The sequence below is a fragment of the Corythoichthys intestinalis genome, chromosome 18 (genome assembly GCF_030265065.1).
Source record: "Corythoichthys intestinalis isolate RoL2023-P3 chromosome 18, ASM3026506v1, whole genome shotgun sequence".
NCBI classification, from domain to species: domain Eukaryota; kingdom Metazoa; phylum Chordata; class Actinopteri; order Syngnathiformes; family Syngnathidae; genus Corythoichthys; species Corythoichthys intestinalis.
In genome coordinates this window covers 45,681,880-45,700,267 of record NC_080412.1, presented here as the reverse complement: position 1 = coordinate 45,700,267, position 18,388 = coordinate 45,681,880, and the positions used below count along the sequence as shown (strand labels likewise).

At 39.7% G+C, this 18,388-nt stretch overlaps 1 protein-coding gene across 11 annotated transcripts in view; it reads left to right on the top strand.

Annotated features, from left to right (window-relative positions):
* msi2b (musashi RNA-binding protein 2b) overlaps positions 1-18,388 on the top strand; it is a 653,181-nt gene that overhangs the window by 341,806 nt on the left and 292,987 nt on the right. For all 11 annotated transcript variants that reach the window (XM_057821855.1, XM_057821848.1, XM_057821852.1 and 8 more), the window contains one exon: positions 8,027-8,075. In XM_057821855.1, coding sequence (XP_057677838.1) covers positions 8,027-8,075 — 49 coding nt within the window. The remainder of the gene's footprint in view (positions 1-8,026; positions 8,076-18,388) is intronic.

The window sequence follows — 18,388 nt, the reverse complement described above, 5'->3', positions numbered from 1 at the left end:
ACGTGCCCAACACTGAGTATAACTGAAACTAACAGAAACTGCAGCTCCTCCAGAACTCAGCAGCACGCCTCATCACTCGAACCCCCGCAACACACCACATCATCCCCATCCTCCGTCAACTTCACTGGCTTCCCGTCAAACAAAGAATCAACTACAAGATCCTCATCATCACCTTCAAAATACTCCATGCCCTGGCCCCGTCCCTGCCTTTGCGATCTTCTCCGTCTAAACAATCCAACCCGTTCACTTCGCTCTACCACTATTCTTCCCCTCTCCGTCCCCCGTGTCCGCCTCTCCACCTTTGGTTCTAGAGCTTTTAGTCATTGCGCCCCCCAGCTCTGGAACTCCCTACCCCCTGATCTCCACAGCATATCTACTCTATCACTTTTCAAATCCAGACTGAAAACACACCTGTTCACTCTTTCTTACCCACCGTAACCCCTAGCTGTCATATCTTTACTTCAATTTTTTATCCTTTGAATACCTTTTTATCGTACTGTAATTCCATGTCTCTTGTGAAGCGTCTTTGTGTGTTTGAAAAACGCACTAGAAATGAAATTATGTTATTATTATTATTATTTATAACACAACTTAAAATGGCTATAAAAGTCTCAGATTTTACACCAGATGCGCAAAAATCACCAAATGCAGAGATAATCACGTATATTTTCAGGATCAATAGCAATGTTTAACATATATAAGTTTCTGACCAAAATAGCAACTTAATTTTCAGTAAATAATTTTTTTTTTAATTCGAACGCTAATGAATCACTCAATTTAACATCAGAAACGTAATACTTGAGGAAAACCTGCAGAATCAATTACAAATAATATGTAAATTTATTATTAAAAAATTCTATATACCATCACAACTTATTATAGAGTAGGATAGCCCTTTATAATCATTATACACTATATACTGTTAGCGAATGAGGCTAGCGGCCGCCGACGTAAACAGCTTTGTTGGTGAAAATTCTTGTGAATAAATGCTTAAATCCCCGAATTCCTCATAAATATGGACGTAAAACAGTCTTGATTCTTGGTTAAAATCAAAGAAACCGAGCATTTAGCGTTTATTTTACGTGTATTGTCGAAGTACAATACTACTCTCTTAGCGAGTGAGGCTAGCGGCCGCCTGGCATAAACAGAGCTTTTCTGGCGAAAATTCTTGTAATTAAATGCTTAAATCCCCGAATTCTTTATAGATATGGATGTAAAACAGTCTCGATTTTAGGTTAAAAGCACAAAAAAAAACGTGCAGGTTGCATTAATTTCGCGTCAATATTGCCAACTACGAAAATTAGCCGCCTCCTTGTGTATACAAAGAAGAAAATTCCTGCGAAAAAATGCTTCAATTACACATGCATGGTACGAAAAATATCATACTTACCTTGAATCCTCGACCAAATCACTCCTGTGACAATCCTTCCTGTTTGTATGCGGTACAGCTTTCGTAGTTCTTCAAAAATCCAAGCTTAAATCTGACATGAGCGTGTGCCGTCTTCGTGACCGTGTGCAAAGGCGCTACGCAAAGAATGACGAAGTGTCACGTCAATAGGTAATGAAGTCTATGTGGAGGTCATTAGCGGGCTTTTCTGTTGGTTACTTTTATACATCATATAATGTAGAGCTGAAACAATTACCGTAATTTTCAGACTATAAGCCGCTTCTCTTTTCCTTCAGTTTGAGTCCTGTGGTTTATAGTCCAGTGCGGCTAATTTGCTGATTTTTTTGGGTTAATAGGTAACACTTCATTTTTGACAGCGGTGTCATAATACTGTCATAAGACGATCATAATTATGACACGGCACTATCATTGGCATTACTGAATGCTCATGACAAATGTCATAAAGTGACGTCCGGCAAATTATGTCACAAACTCCATTTATGTCCCTCTCGGATCTTTTACATCCGTTCGAAAGTGAGATAATTTGCCGGATAACACTAAATGACATCTGTATAAGCATTCATTAATGCTCATGACAGTGTCATGTCATAATTATGATTCTGTAATGACAGTCTTATGGCGCCACCGTCAAATAAAGTGTTACCAAAATACCATAACTAGCAATTAATGAAACAACTGAGAGAGTAGCTGAAGAAATAATTAGCACAGAATATGAATTTTGTTTGTTTATTTAAATCTGTAGCGCTGCAATGCATGCTAGGAGGCATGTTTTACGATAACAGTGTTGGCAGCAGAGGTTGACTGTCTCCCACAAGGTAGCAGTGATGGCCAAATGAAGCTTCTTCAAGCAACGAAGCTTTGCAGCCAATTGTTTCAAAGCTTCATGAGGGTTCATTTGGTTCTATGACAGTCGTATTATGTCCCTGTCAAATAAGTGTTACCTGTTAATATCTTTCGGTCTAGCTATCCCATTATACAGTGAGGACAGCTGTGGCTTATAGTCCAGTGCGGCTTATCTATGAACAAATGCCATTTTCGTGCCAAATTTGGTGGGTAGCGGTTTATAGCCTTATAGTGTAAAAATTATGGTTCTAAATATTATAGATTGCTAAATCAATGGCAATATTTAAGTGCTTCTAACAACATATGTTAGTAAAAGAGAAGAATTGTGGCTTATTTGAGCCTATAAGTCTTAAACTCCGAGGTTCCCTTGAAGTACCCCGAATTACCCCTTAAACCTCAAAATAACAATCAAAAAACATGTATTATATGGGATTGTACTGTCCACGCCAAGACGTTGAAGCTAAGTCCTAGCTACACAGCAAGCTAAACTGTAATCCTTACCATCCCTCTCTCGGTTGTGCAACTTCTTCGTAACAGCAAATGCGCTCTTCTTTGTGTGTGCACACAAAATGTTCTTCGTATGTTCATGGGCTCGAAAATACTACCTTCCTGCATCTTGCGGTCTCCGGTGTTCCTTGTGTTGGGACAGGACGTCCCGCCATTTGTTCTGGACTGTCCGGAAGAACTGACGTGGAGGCGTGGGCTTGTAGATGTCTTGCCTATCACCTGGTAGTCAGCGTCAATCTTGCTCAGTCAGCTGCATGACGCACACGTTGGGCTTCTGTGATAAGAAGGCGTCATGTATCTCTTATGCCCTATATTTTTCTTGTTTTCCTGAAACTATGGTTAAAGTCCGATTTATTTTATATTGGGTGTGTTAGAGTAATACAAACATTCAAACAGTAAATACGAGAAAAGATACTATTCCCTTCAGTAGCTAACACCAACTTTACGGCTTTATAGTCCGAAGAGAGAGAGCATGCACTTAAATTGGATGTCGACGTAGGATGTGTGCATACCTGTCTTACCTAAGCCAATTTCTGTAAAAACACAATGTGACAAAAGAGAACAAGAGTACATTATCATTACATTGTCAATTTTTGCACACAAAAGTCCCAAAGAGCTGCATGTGATTGGTGAGCTGTAGAGAAAATAAGCAGGTTCCACATGCCATGCCAGCATCTTGCCCGGCAACGTCAACATCTGTGCCAAATGTGTGGCAAGAGCAGCGTGCCAGCGCGAGTCTGCCTAGCTGCCAGGGACTACTTTTTATCAAATCAGACAGTTCTGCTTGACTGAGACGCCTATTCTTGTATGGTCCCATCCTCTCCCAAAGCTTTTCCACCCTCCCATGAAAAACACAGACACGCATTTTCCCCGCACGGCATAAAGCCTCGGAGGTACATTGTTACACTTACCTAGAAACCATAACCAGGAAGCGAGCATTGCAGCGTTCCTACTTTTGTATTTTTTTCGTCTGTCGCCGTCTCTGTCCTTTCTTATATTCCCCTGAAGACAAAATTACGGAGTGAATGAGCATGCCTCACTCTGTTTTTAAAGCAGTTCTTCAAAGATATAAAAATCACAGGTTGTCTGTGGAGAGGAGACGCGTGAAGGAAAAATGCAGCCTGCCTATCTGTGTGTGGCTTTATTGGACATGATGAGGGATGATATTATGGTGGATGCTCCTGCTGCCGCGCTTGTGAAATGAGGACGGATGGCCATTTGTCTCACTTTCGCTTAGCGTAATGCATTTATCTGTCTCCTTTCCTAAGAATGGACATTGGTGTTCACCAAACAAATTGTCCAAACCGTTCTCCTCAGTGCTTGTCATTATTGTCATTTTCGGCGACTTTTTACTCACTGCCGCATAATCGGAAAGGGAAATGGTGTCTGTGTGACCACGCTGAAGTGTTTTTCTCATATTGTCTTCCATTAATTACCTAAGTGGCTGCCATTGACGGTGATAGACCCACCTGATATGCTTGAAAAATTAAGTGTTTTTACATTACATAGTAACTTTGGTAAACTAGAAACTGCAATTTCTGGAGAAATTACTCTGGGTCTTTGCTCTGTGGAGATACAGCTCTTAGCCCAGCCTAGGTTGCTTTTGGGACATTTCGTGGACTTTACCAGGTCTTTTCCTGTTGATTTGGGGACATTTTGGGGGCGCGGCCTGGTCAAATCAGGTCATTTGGGACGTTTGGGGGGCGTGGCCTGGTCATATCAGGTCATTTGGGAACATTTGGGGGGGCGTGCCCTGGTTATATCAGGTCATTTGGCAACATTTGGGGGGCGTGGCCTGGTCATATCAGGTCACTTGGGGGCATGCCCTATTGATATCTGGTCAATCCCTGTTGATATGGTGACATTGTTTTTTTTTTTTTTTTTTTTCCAATGAAAATGAATGGGAAAAAATTTGGACGTCCATGGCCGTCAATGGCATCGACTTTCATTGATGCCAATGGAATCCAAGTACACTGGCATCAATAGAATGGACAAACATGCCCGTCTATGGCATTAAACAAAGTAAATGCCATTAGAAATGAATGGGAAATTTGAACCTTCATTGCCGTCAATGGCATGACCCTCCATAAGCGTCAATGGAATCGGGGACATTTGGGGGACATGTCCTATCTGGTAATTTCCTTTTGATTTGGGGACATTGGATTTTTTGCCATTGAAAATGAATGGGGGGAAAATTTGGACGTCCATGGCCGTCAATGGCATCAACATCCATATGCTCAATGGAATCCAAGTACATTGGCATCAATAGAAATAACATACATAGCCGTCAATGGCATCTGTCTAAATTGGCCTCAATGCAAAAGTTAATGCCATTGGAAATGAACGGGAAATTTGGACGTCCATGGCCATCAATGGCATCAATGCAATGTAAATTTCATTGGAAATTCCATTGACAGTGAATGAGGAAATTTGAATGTTGCATCCCATTAAAAATGAATGGGAAAGTTTTTGGCAAATTTCCGGGGAACCGTAAAAAAAAATTTTTCAAATTCTGTATACAAATTTTATGCCCCTCATCATCCTGAAATTTTTTCTGTCCAATTTATGTGATTTGGTCAAAAATTGTAGGACTAGATATATTAAGGTTTTTTTTTTTTTCCCGAAAAATCGGTGTTTACGGGCGAACGGAAAATTTTTCGGGGTGGTTTGAAAAATTCCATGTGTCGCATGAAAATTCTGGTCGTTTCGATATTTGAACGATGCCGATCGGTCAAACGGTTCGGGCTGTGCGGCGCGACAAAGACATCCCATTCAAAATTAAAAATTAAAAAAATAAAAGGAATATCTGGGATAGTTTTTTCAAAGACCCAGATAATTACTACTTACAACGCTGAAACGAAGGAGGCGGATCAACAGCCTTCCTACTGTTGTAACTGCTATGATGTTTTTCAATGTATTTCATGAACTAGAAAATGCAATTTCCGCAGAAATTGCGATGGTAGCTTGGCTTTCGCAGGTAGGTGCCGATGTGAGGTCACGTCCTATTAATTTTGGGACATTTTAGGGTCACTTCTTGTTGATATCAGCTCACTTCCTACTGATTTGGAGACATTATGTGGTCACTTTCGGTTGATATTTTGACGTACATGGCCTTCAATGGCATGGATATTCATTGGTGTCAATGGCAAGGACGTACATGGCCGTCAATGGCATGGACATACATGACTGTCGATGGCATGGACGTACATGACTGCCAATGACATGGATGCTCATTGGTGTCAATAGAATTGACGTATATGGCCGTCATTGGCATGGACGTACATATCTGTCAATGGCATGGATATTCATTGGTGTTGATGGCAAGGACATACAGTGGGGAGAACAAGTATTTGATACACTGTCAATGGGTTTTCCCATTGGCAGTGTATCAAATACACTCAATGGGTTTTCCCATTGGCAGTGTATCAAATACTTGTTCTCCCCACTGTACATGGCTGTGAAATGCATGGATGTTCATTGGTGTTAATGACAATGACGTACATGGCTGTCAATGGCATCGACATACATGGCCTTCATTGGCAAGGAGGTACATAGCCGTCATTGGCAAGGACGTATATGGCCATCAATGGCATGGACTTAATGGCCGTCGTTGGCAAGGATGTATACGGCCATTATTGGCATTGACTTACCTATATGTCGATGGAATCCAAGTACATTGGCATCAACTGAATCGACATTCTGTATATGGTTATCAATGGCATTGATGTTCATTGGTGTCAATGTCATGGACATACATGACTGTCAATGAAATCCAAGTACAATGGCATTAATAGAATCGAGATACATGGTTGTCAATGGCACCGACATACAAGGCCGTCATTGGCAAGGACATACATGGCTGTCAATGGCATGGACATATATGACTGTCAGTGGAATCCAGGTAGATTGGCATCAACAGAATCGAGATACATGGCTCTCAATGGCATCGACATACATGGTCGTCATTAGCAAGGATGTGCATGGCTGTCAATGGCATGGACGTGAATGGTTGTCAATGGCATCGACTTACTTGGATGCCAGTTGAAGGTCAAAAGGCTGTAAAATTAAGTTTTTGGTTAAAAATTACAACCACCCATGTTTTTTCTGCCATTGAAAATGAAGGGGGAATTTTGGCCATTAGAAATGAATAAAACGACGTACATGCCAATGGCATCCCATTAGAAACGAATGGAGAAGTTGGTGGCGAATTTTGGGGGAACCGTATGTTTTTGGCAAATTGCGTTGTATTTGAAGTTGATAGCAGGCTGATATGTGTGATAGCACCTGTTGATATTTTATGTGGCAAAATTGACTTTGGTTTGTGTCATTTTTTTGGGGGTATGGCAGTATGCACGTCCATGCCATTGTCGACTATGCACGTAAAAAAAATTCCATTCATTTTAAATGGCAGAAAAACGTGTGGCTGTGATTTTTGGCCATCCACTTACCATTACAGTGCATTGACATTCAACGGACACCTAAGTCAGGCTATGCACGTCCAAATTTTCCTTTCATTTTTAATGGCAGAAAAACATGTTTGGCTGTGATTTTTGACCATACACTTTACATTAGCGCGCATTGACATTCAACTGGCAACCAAGTCAGGCTGTGCCATTGACGGCTATGCACATACAAAAAAAAAAAAAAAAAAACACATGGCAAAAAAAATGCCACACGGCAAAATCCATTTTGCCACATGGCAAAAAAATTTGCCACATGGGGAAAAAAATGCCACATGGGAAAATCAATTTTGCCATATGGCACTTTTGGTTCTCGGCCCTGCTGTGGTTTTCTGCCATTGAAAATGAAATGGAAATTTTTGGGCGAATTTTGCGGGAACGGTAAGTTAATGGCAAATTGTGTACTGTATACGACCTTTACGCCCCTTCCAGAAATGTTTGATATTTGAATTGGATAAAAATGGATACATTTTGGAAAAAAAAAAAACTTTTTTTCCCCCAAAAAACAGCGTTTTTGCGCAAACGGTAGTTCCCTGGAGGGCAATTGAAAGATTCCCTGTGTCACATGAGAATTCTGGTCATAGAAAAATAAAAAATAAGGAATAACATACATGGTTGCTTTTGCATTCGATGCAAAGCTACCATCAATTGGCTCATTGGCTGCCATTGACGGAGCTAGTCCATTTTCAGCGATGGAATGACTGGAATGATTCAATGTCAACCGTTTTTCCTATCAATTGCAGTGAACGATTCGAAAAAATTGAGATCTTCAACACTAAAAAATGGCATCATCTCTTCTCTCTTTCAGGTTGATGATGCACTACTTATGTTCGATAAGGCTACGAACAGACATAGAGGTAAGTACTGAAAGCAAACAAAAATTGCTGCCATTTTATGTCCTTTCTTTGTGCGATAACACACAAGAGTTCTATTTCACATGATATTAGCCGTCCCATCTGTTGAACAATGAGAGCGTGTCAAATTGATCAATAAGACGGTGAGAATGTTTCAACATTGGCCCGCGTGCGTGCGTGCATGCCATGGTGTTTGCGTGTTACACAGATGTGCTTAAAGGCTATAAGATTGGGAGATGGTGGCTGCTGTGCAGTCAGATAACAGTGTCAGATAACGCCCTGGAGAAGCAGTGACTTTATCGCACGCTCATCAGAGTCTTATCTTTCGATGAGGGAACGTCTCTCTCGCTCTCTCAAGCAGAGGACTTTCCAAAGACAGGTTTTCTCCTTGCACTGTGTGTTTAAGCCAAACGGCACACTCAAAGGCAGGATTTAACCACTGGTTACCGCACATAGGGCTGTCATTTATCTGGGCTGCTTCTATTGGTTGAAGAGGAACATAAAAGTAACAGCGTTGCTGCTCCCTCTCTCCGTGTGTGTATATGTGCGTGTGTGTGTCTCTTTTCCTATCTGTCTCTCTCCGTCCTTCGTTTTCTGTCTCCATCATTGCATCTGTGAGTAGTCAACAGGCACTGACAGGTATTTCCACAAGAGAAGGATGCAGGCTTTTCTGTCACATCACTCAGATTTCTTGTTAGTTCGTCACACCTTAACGCTGAAGTGGGACATATTGGGGAAAGTTTCAGAGGCTTCTTCTCAAAGTTTTTTCATTGATGCCTTTTATGTAAAACACATTACTGTAAATATGGAAAACATGAGTACTCTTCTTTCCCCAATTCACTTCACAAAAATTGATTTTGCCACGTGGCACTTTTTTTGGCATGCGGCAAAATTGATTTTGTCATGTGGTATTGTATTTTTTGGTATGTGGCAAATTGATTTTGCCATGTGGCATTTTTTGGTATGTGGCAAATGGATTTTGCCATGTGGCATTTTTTTGGTGTGTGGCAAAAGGGATTTTGACATGTGGCATTTTTTTTGGCGCGTAGCAAAATTGATTTTGCCATGTGGCCTTTTTTTGGTATGTGGCAAAATGGATTTTGCCATGTGGCATTTTTTTGGTATGTGGCAAATTGATTGTGCCCCGTGGCATTTTTTTTTTGGAATGTGGCAAAATTGATTTTGACATGTGGCATTTTTTTGGCATGTGGCAAAATTGATTTTGACATATGGCATTTTTTTTTTTGTTTGTGTCAAATTGATTTTTCCATATGGCATTTTTTTTTTTTTTTTTTTTTGGTACGTGGCAAAATGGACTTTGCCATGTGACATTTTTTTTCTGGTACGTAACAAAATGGATTTTGCCATGTGGCATTTTTTTGGGGGTACGTAGCAAAATGGATTTTGCCATGTGGCGTTTTTTTGGTATTTGGCAAATTGATTTTGCCCAGTGGCATTTTTTGGTATGTGGCAAAATGGATATTGAAATGTGGCATTTTTTTGGTATGTGGCAAAATGGATTTTGACGTGTGGCATTTTTTTGGCATGTGGCAAAATTGATTTTGCCATGTCGCATTTTTGTTTTGTTTTGTTTTGTGTCAAATTGATTTTTCCAGGTGACATTTTTTTTTTTTTTTTTGGTACGTAACAAAATGGACTTTGCCGTGTGGCATTTTTTTGATACGTGGCAAAATGGATTTTGCAATGTGGCATTTTTTGGGGCATGTGGCAAAACAGATTTTGTCTTGTGGCATTTTTTGGGTATGTGGCAAAATGGATTTTGCAATGTACCAAAATGGAAAAATCCATTTTACCACATGTCAAATAACATTTGGATTTTGCAATGTGCCAAAATGGAAAAATCAATTTTGCCACATGTCAAATAACATTTTGCTACATACCAAAAAAATGCCACCTGGCAAAATCAATTTGCCACATATCAAATACGCCACATGGCAAAATCCATTTTGCCATATACCAAATACCACTTTTCGTTCTCGGCCCTGCTGAAAAATTGTGAGCATCCATGCTGTAAAACCAAACCCCATCATTTCATTATCCTCAATGAGATTAATAGGCAGCTACCTCAGTATAAGCATTCTCAAGTTATAGCAAAACTTATAGACAAAGGCATAAAAAAACAACCTATTTTGTGGAAACACCCATTGTTGTCAGCCCTCACGCCAATCACCGTGAATGGCTGTGAAGTACGATTATACTGGCACTTGTTAAATTTTACCCGGCATAACTCCTGACCCTCCGTAGAGACCAGCTTCTCCGTATCTGCGTTCATAAGCTGTGCCTCCAAATTCCTTGAGCCTGGTAAACACTTCCCAGGCGTGGAACGTGAACTATAGCGGAAGTGATCTATGGCTTTGAGGGGATTTTGATCCGTCATGACAGGACCTAGTGTGGGGTCTTGGAGATGAAGGCCTTTTCTTTTCTTGCTCACTTTCTCCACACAGCATCTTGCTCTCGCTGAGAGAGGATGGACACGGCGCTCTGGGACTTTGCAGACGTTTGCCTTTGGGCGGTAAAACGCCCTTCAATTGAAGACAATGACAGAGAAAAAGCTTCCCTTTTTTTTTTTTTTTTTTTTTTTTTTTTTTGATGACAACAGCCGTATTTATATTGAGTGTGACAATGAGACAGGAGGCAGGTGCGGTTAGTTTCTTCGCTCGCTGCTTCTCTTAATAGCATTTTGATATTATATTCCAGTGGGAATTTGAAACAGTAGACATTTATGTGGAGACAACAGGTCTCCGAGATGAAAGGCGTGGAATATTACAGACCCATAAGACAATTTTAATAATTCATTAGTACCACTAGTGTGGTTGTGTAATATTAATGACTCAACTGCTCCATGACCACAAAGGAAAGGACATAAAATATATTATAAGTGAAACCAGTGCCTTGGTCCACTGCCTGCAGTCCAAATCAATTTCCCACCTGTGTAGATTTTTATCCTACAGATTGAGTCATGAAAAAATAATTCCAGTTTTTGCTGTAGTATTAAGAAAAAAAAATATCAGCAATAGCTCATTTCTATCTGTCCAAATCCATTTATATCGTTTAGCAATATGCTGTTTTTTCATGCGTATACAGGTTAGGGCGTACCCGACTTAAATGATTTCGACTTTATGACGCCGGAGTCTCGTCCGCTATTTTATCTCCAGGCATTTTTTGTTGTTGTTGTTGTTTTTTGTCGCGTAAACACTACTTAATTGTATCTCACAGTCAGAGGTCGCGTTAACCGAATATTTTCCGTCGTTGACCGGTTTTTTAAAACGGTGACGGAAAAAACTGAAGTCCACCAGCCATTTTGACAGGGTTGCAATTCACACCCCAGACCACAGGGTGGCGAGTGAGCATATTAATTAGCTATTGTCTCTCTTGATGCATGACGTCGTCGGCCTTACTCGGAAAAATGTCAAGGCAACTGAGTGTTTGCCTGGCACGGCCAGACTGTTCTCCCTGTATTTTTCAAACACTGAGAGAAAAGTCTGGGACACAGCCTCTCGAGTAGGTACAAAATCAATCGACAAATCAGATTTGTTTATTTGCGTGACGTGTTCTTCACGAGCAACGTCACTCTTGCGCGCCGAAAGTCGTCTCTACAACAACACGGATGGCGGGAGAGCCGAGAATATGTTCCAATCCGCGGTAAATTCAGTTTTAAATGAGCTAAAACACATCAACACGAGACATTGACAACAGTCTTACTCGCGCTAGCCATACTGGTGTCAACAATAATCGATGCGGCGATGCATCCCGATGCGGGCCATGGACGATGCGATTCAATGCGGGCAACAAGCCAAATCGATTCAGCACATATTAAAATATATAAGTCCGTTCAAAAATCTTCCGGTGATGCAATGGATTTGGTTTCCCCATTTGTATTATTATTCTCATGTTTACCTGTAGAGGGAGCTACTGTACAAGCAACGCAGGGGGGACAAGGAACCCAAATCTGCTTCCTCACGGGAGTAACGTCACAGACATGCGCAATTGCGCAGTGGCAATCGAGAAAGCAGAGAGATAAGACATAACAACAATGGCTGAAGCGGAGAAAGAGGGAGCACGAAAGATTATTGATGCACCAAAGACATTGAAAGCAGGCATATGGAGACATTTTGGCTTCTATGAGGTTGGTGGGAAACTTGACCAAACTTATGCGGTGGGTAAAAAATGAAAGGCTGCTACTGTGTGTAAAAAAAAAAAAAAAAAAAAAAAAGAAAGCCCTGGTCTCATTCAAAGCACTAATTAAATGCTGTGATGTTTTTATTTTTATTTTTATATATATTACTATTTTCATTTGACTACAACCAGGAATGACACAAGAGCCTATAAAAAGTTGTTTAATGTCTGACCGCTTGTGTTGCCTCGTGATTCACGAAAAATAGGCCTTGCTTTAGCATTTTAATGCATCCCAGGCTTTAATGCATCGTGATGCATTGCTGAATCGAATCGTGGCCCTCTGAATCGAATCGAATCGTGGCCCTCCTAGTCGTAATCGAATCGAATCGTGAGGGCAGTGCCGATGCACACCTCTAGCTAGCCATGTTGAATAAACTCCGTTCTCCTCGTATGTTTACTTCCGCGCGCAAGTCCCTCGTCCTGCCCTCGTCGCTTTGCTAACAGCACGTCTGCCCGTCGCTGATTGGTGCACTCCGCTGTCTGTTTGCCTCTTGTTAAGCTTGTTCGGACAGAATATTAGTTAAAAATGAATGAAAACTAAATACTATTGAATATGTCATTATTATCATTTTTAAAATGTAAGTGACGGGTAAAAATAGATTATGACCGGATTTTTATGAAACTGTCAGTCAAAATGACAGACAACGAAAAAGTCTAGCGCAACCTCTGCTCACAGTATAATAATTTTGACTTAATTTTATTAATATGACGTGTCCAGTGTCCCAAAGACATATAAATATGTCTTTGGGACACTGAAACAATTAAAAATAGAACGTATTTATTAAGCTTGAGAGCGATAAACCGATATGACTGTATATCCAGTTTTACAGGTGAGAGATACAGCTGTATCGATAGTAAAGTTACCATTCGACAGTAATTAGCCATTCAATATTCAATGAACCGATAGTAGAGATAGAATTCGGCTATCGCGAGCACAAGAATCGGCTTCTCATGCTTAGTTCAATGCATTACTTAATATGATAATTTAGCTTTTACCTCACATGCTGCGCTTGTGTCATTCACCACACAGTGCACTTAGATTGTAACCTCCGTCATGCTTGCCTCAACTTCCCATTTTGTTTGGCAAAACCACTAGTAGTCGCCGTCATTACCCGATCGTCACGGGCGTGTCTTAACACTGCGAGAGCTAACAAAACCACTGTAACGCACGCTCCATAGCGTTTTTCTTCACAGCCCAAAACGAAACTAGTCGTGGCAACGAAGCAACATGCTAAAACAATGGACAGTTTGCGCACCACGCCAGCGACGTGCAGCGATTGATTTTCAACGCACCCAGGAAAACAAAAGTCGGACTTTGAAGTGACGAAGGCAGCTAGATCTGTTCGCATGGGACAGCGCTAGTGTGAAGCGGTACAGAGATCGTGAGTTTTTAACCCTAAAAATTAACCCACTACAATGGTGGAAAGGGCGGCATATTCTTTCCACGAAACGCAGTCTACTTAAACATGAACATGTGGATCAGTTGATCTTAAAAAATCTGCACTTCAAAAAAAATATAGACAGTGATGAGTAGGGATGGGAATTGAAATGATTTTTACGATTCCATTATCGATATTGCTTAACGATTCGATTCTTTATCGATTCTCTTATCGATTCTAATTTTGGGGGAAAGAAGGACAAACGTTTTGATTGGCATCGAGTTTAAGTCACAACCATACAAACTCACAAGGAGGTCAAAAGAGGCCCAAAGCCTCATAGTTAACTGTGGCAATAAGTGGCAAATACACAAGATTATGTAACATTTTACTGAAACATTTTTCTAATAGAAATAAAAAATATTGGTATATATTGGCATATAGGTCATTGTTTTGCCTTTGGCAATATGTGTTAAGCAGGAGTCCCCAAACTTTTTCCTGTGAGGGCAACATAACTTTTACCTTCTCTGATGAGGGGCCAGGGTCAGTTTGTAACAGAAAAGGTGTGATGATTTGCAGGAGTGGCTAAATGTAAAAATTTATTGTTTTTCAGAAAGCCACAATCAAATAACCCTTTCTGGATTCTTCATGGAACAAAAGTAAATAAAATAAAAACAATAATATAATATAATATAATATAATTAGGGCTGTCAAAATTATCGCGTTAACGGGCGTTAATTAATTTTTTTAAATTAATCACGTTAAAATATTTGACGCAATTAACGCCGATGCCCCGCTCAGACACATTTAAATGACGGTACAGTGAAACGCTCACTTGTTAATTGTGTTTTATGGAGTTTTGCCGCCCTCTGCTGGCGCTTGGGTGCGACTGATTTTATAGGCTTCAGCACCAATGAGCATTGTGTAAGTAATTAATGTCATCAACAATGGCGGGCTACTAGTTTATTTTTTAAATGAAAATTTAATAATAAAACGAAAACATTAAGATTAATATACAATTTCTATAACTTATACTAACATTTTTCTTTTAAGAACTACAAGTCTTTCTATCAATGGATCGCTTTAACAGAATGTTAATAATGTTAATGCCATCTTGTAGATTTATTGTATATAATAATAACTTATATAATAAACAAATACAGTCCTTATGTACCGTATGTTGAATGTACGTATATATCCATCTTGTGTCTTATTTTTCCATTCCAACAACAATTTACCGAAAAATATGGCATATTTTATAGATGGTTTGAATTGCGATTAATTGCGATTAATTACGATTAATTAATTTTTAAGCTGTGATTAACTCGATTAAAATTTTTAATCGTTTGACAGCCCTAAATATAATATAATATTATATAATATAATAATAACACTATTAATTAAATAGATTATAACCAAATAACCCTCTCTGGGTTCTTCATAGAAAAAAGCTAGGAAATAAATAACACTATTGGGGGGGGGGGGGGGGGGGATGTTTAGGGGGCCGGACCAAATGTGGAGGTGGGCCGTGTCCGGCCCGCGGGCCGTAGTTTGGGGACTTTACACTTTAACAGTTAAAGTGTATTATTTACCATTATATTGAAATGCATGCCTTTTAGTTTTTATGGTGCTTCCATACTCATGTGGGGGCGCCCTTGCGCTTCCTCACGCGAAGAAGAATGCGCTCACGTGAAGAAGAGTGCGCTTACACGTGAAGAAGAAATGACGCATCCAAGCGAGTGAGCGAGTTAGTGAGAGAGGGAAACACTGCTACGAGCCTACGTTCTTTGTTAATGTTTGTAAACTATCTAGATGCAACGCCTGTATGTATCATCTTTTGTGTTGTTGTTGTGTGTTTCCACTCGCGATTGGACACTTAAATCCAGTTGTGCAGTGGTTTGAACGATCTGCTAATGCTAGCGAACACATGCTAACAGTTTGTGTAATTAATGTATTACGTTGATGCGAACCTGTTTGTTACTGGGGACGAAATTGCTTTGTTTCATCTCTATTTTTTATTTCACTCTTCGAGTGATAATTGAATAAAGTCAGCAAATTATACAAACGTCTTCTGCATCGTCATTTGGGAGTTTAGCTAGCTATATAGCCAGGACTGAGCCTTAGCGTCTCGGTGAGGACAGTGCAGTTGTATTCCCTCCCTCTCCACCTTGCAATGACTGCAAGTCGCTTTGTTCTAATTTTTCCTCGTGAAGTGAATACACATTTTCGAGCGTTTGAACCTACGTGCTGTCACTGTTATGTTTACGGTTGCAATGCTCATGCTCAACCATCGTAGCCTTTCATTTTCACCCTCTTTCCTGGTGAAGTGTAGCCAAACTTTGGAGCAAGTGGTTCTTGGCGACATGCTTGATGCGTCTGGACAACAAGACAACGAAATACGCGTCTCTAGGATTTGTTAAAGGGATCGTTAAGGCTTTTTCCTTGTGATGTCGAGGCCTCGAAACACTAGGAACTGGTTCGGAATGGCGTACCGCACGCAGGCTATTTTTAGACCGTGACGTCGCATCGTAAAGCGGAAGTAAGGCCGAAGTGGGACATTATAGACCCACCCTCGCATAGACCCAACGTAAAAAGTGCTACTTTTCTCCGGTAATCTTTCAAAAACGAACATGCCGATCACGCATTGCTTTTTTGGAACTTGTAGAAACGACTCTAGACATTACGACACATGAAGGATGTTTTCTTTATAAGTTTCCGGAACCAAAAACTAGGGAGGAAAAAATAAGACCGAATCAGCTTGCGCGGACTTTAACACCAGCTCGGCGAATCCATTCACGTTTCATATGCAGTAAACATTATGTTGGGTTGGCATGGTCTTTCAGAGGACAAAGAGGTAAGCCATTTTTATATTTTTAACTTATTTTTTTAGCGTAACGTTGTGCTGTACTGCTTCTGTCTGACAATGAATGACCTGAAAAGAATTACAATGGTATTTGACTGCCACTGTTACCGTTTCTGTTATATATATGTATAAATATATATATATATATATATATATATATATATATATATATATATATATATATATATATATATATATATATATATATATATAAACAACTTTAGTAAGGGGGAAGTGTAAATAAATTATAGGATTAAGATATGTTATCAATGAAAAAATTACAAGTGTTCGTTGGCTGTCACTGAGTAGCATTTGCGATCGCTACACAAAGCTAACTAAATTACCCCCAAGAACGGTAAGAGACGTAGGACAACCAGGGTATATATCAGAAAGACAGGGCTGATGGTAAAGGATAGCTTGTTGAAACAGGAGAATGTCATTGTCAGTCGCGTTGATAAAAAAGCTAAAGCTATGCTTAGGTCGGCTCGTTTTTTTCGTCTTTTCAACCTTCGACACTAAAGCCATCTCTTTAACTGAACATTTTTATGTTCTTCCACATCTTTGCCAGTCAATTTGGCACCAGGCACATCATTTTCGGAGAGAATTGGTAGGTTTAGCGCTGTAAACATCTCCTTCGTACATGATTTCCATTCATTTCCTATTAGGGACAAACGGTGGCTTGTCCCTACTTAGCAACAGTAGCTAATGTCATGAATATTAATGAGCGGAAGTGACGTGTTGCTTGCGGTACGCCATTAGAATCGGATTTCGATTCCCATCCCTAGTGATGAGGAATTTTTTAAAAAAAATGTGGAAGCACAGGCAAAAGTGAATGACTTTGCTGTTTATAAGGTTGAAGTAATGATTATAGACCTGTCTAAAATGCCATGTTTTCATTCCCCCAGTTATACCAGTGGTAAAGCATAATTTATTATTTATTTATGATAACACTAGCAGGTTTAATTCTTTTTTTCCTAGAGCTGCTGCATATAATAATATTTTTTGCTTGTAAGTTGTTTATGTTGAAAGTTTGCACTTAAATTACTTACCTATTGTGTTCAAAACACCAGGAAATACAGTAATTGAATTACTGCACTTTATTGTTGTCTGTCACTGGAGTTTTATTATCAATCCCATCCAACAAAATGACGGTCATATAGTAAGCTTTATTTTTTTTTCATAAAAAAATAAAACATAACATTGGTATGAAATTTTGTTAATTTAATCTTGAATATTTTTTTATATGTTTAAAATACTGTACGAACACACACAACAAATGTTTACTATCGTATCGTTTTCACTCTGTATCGAACCGTATCGTTCTTAAACTGTATCGAATCGTATCGAATCGCTCGGCCTTAAAAATGTATCTTTTTTTAATCGAATCGTAACCTGTGTATCTAGATACATATCGAATCGGCTTCATGCCAGAGACTCCCAACCAGAGGTTGCGCTAGACATTTTCGTTGTCTGTCATTTTGACTGACAGGGTCATAAAAATCCGGTCATAATCTATTTTTACCCGTCACTTAACTTTTTAAAATGATAATGATGACATAATCTATAGTATTTAGTTTTCATTCATTTTTAATTAATATTGTAACGCTTGCTTGGCGGCGAAAAATTAGACACGGAAGTCGTGGTATTTTTCTCCCTCTTTTTACTCTGCTTACCGCCAACAACACCAACAAAACAACAACTCCGCCCCCAAAGAAAAAGAGGCAACTATATAGACCCCAATCACCAACGTCACACAATGATCTTAATTGTGGTTGTCAGCCCAAAATCTTCTAAATATATATTAAATGCATCTTACCAGATATAAAATGACTACTACATAATCTGTGGTGATCGTTTGGTGCCCAGATTTCTTGTCGAAT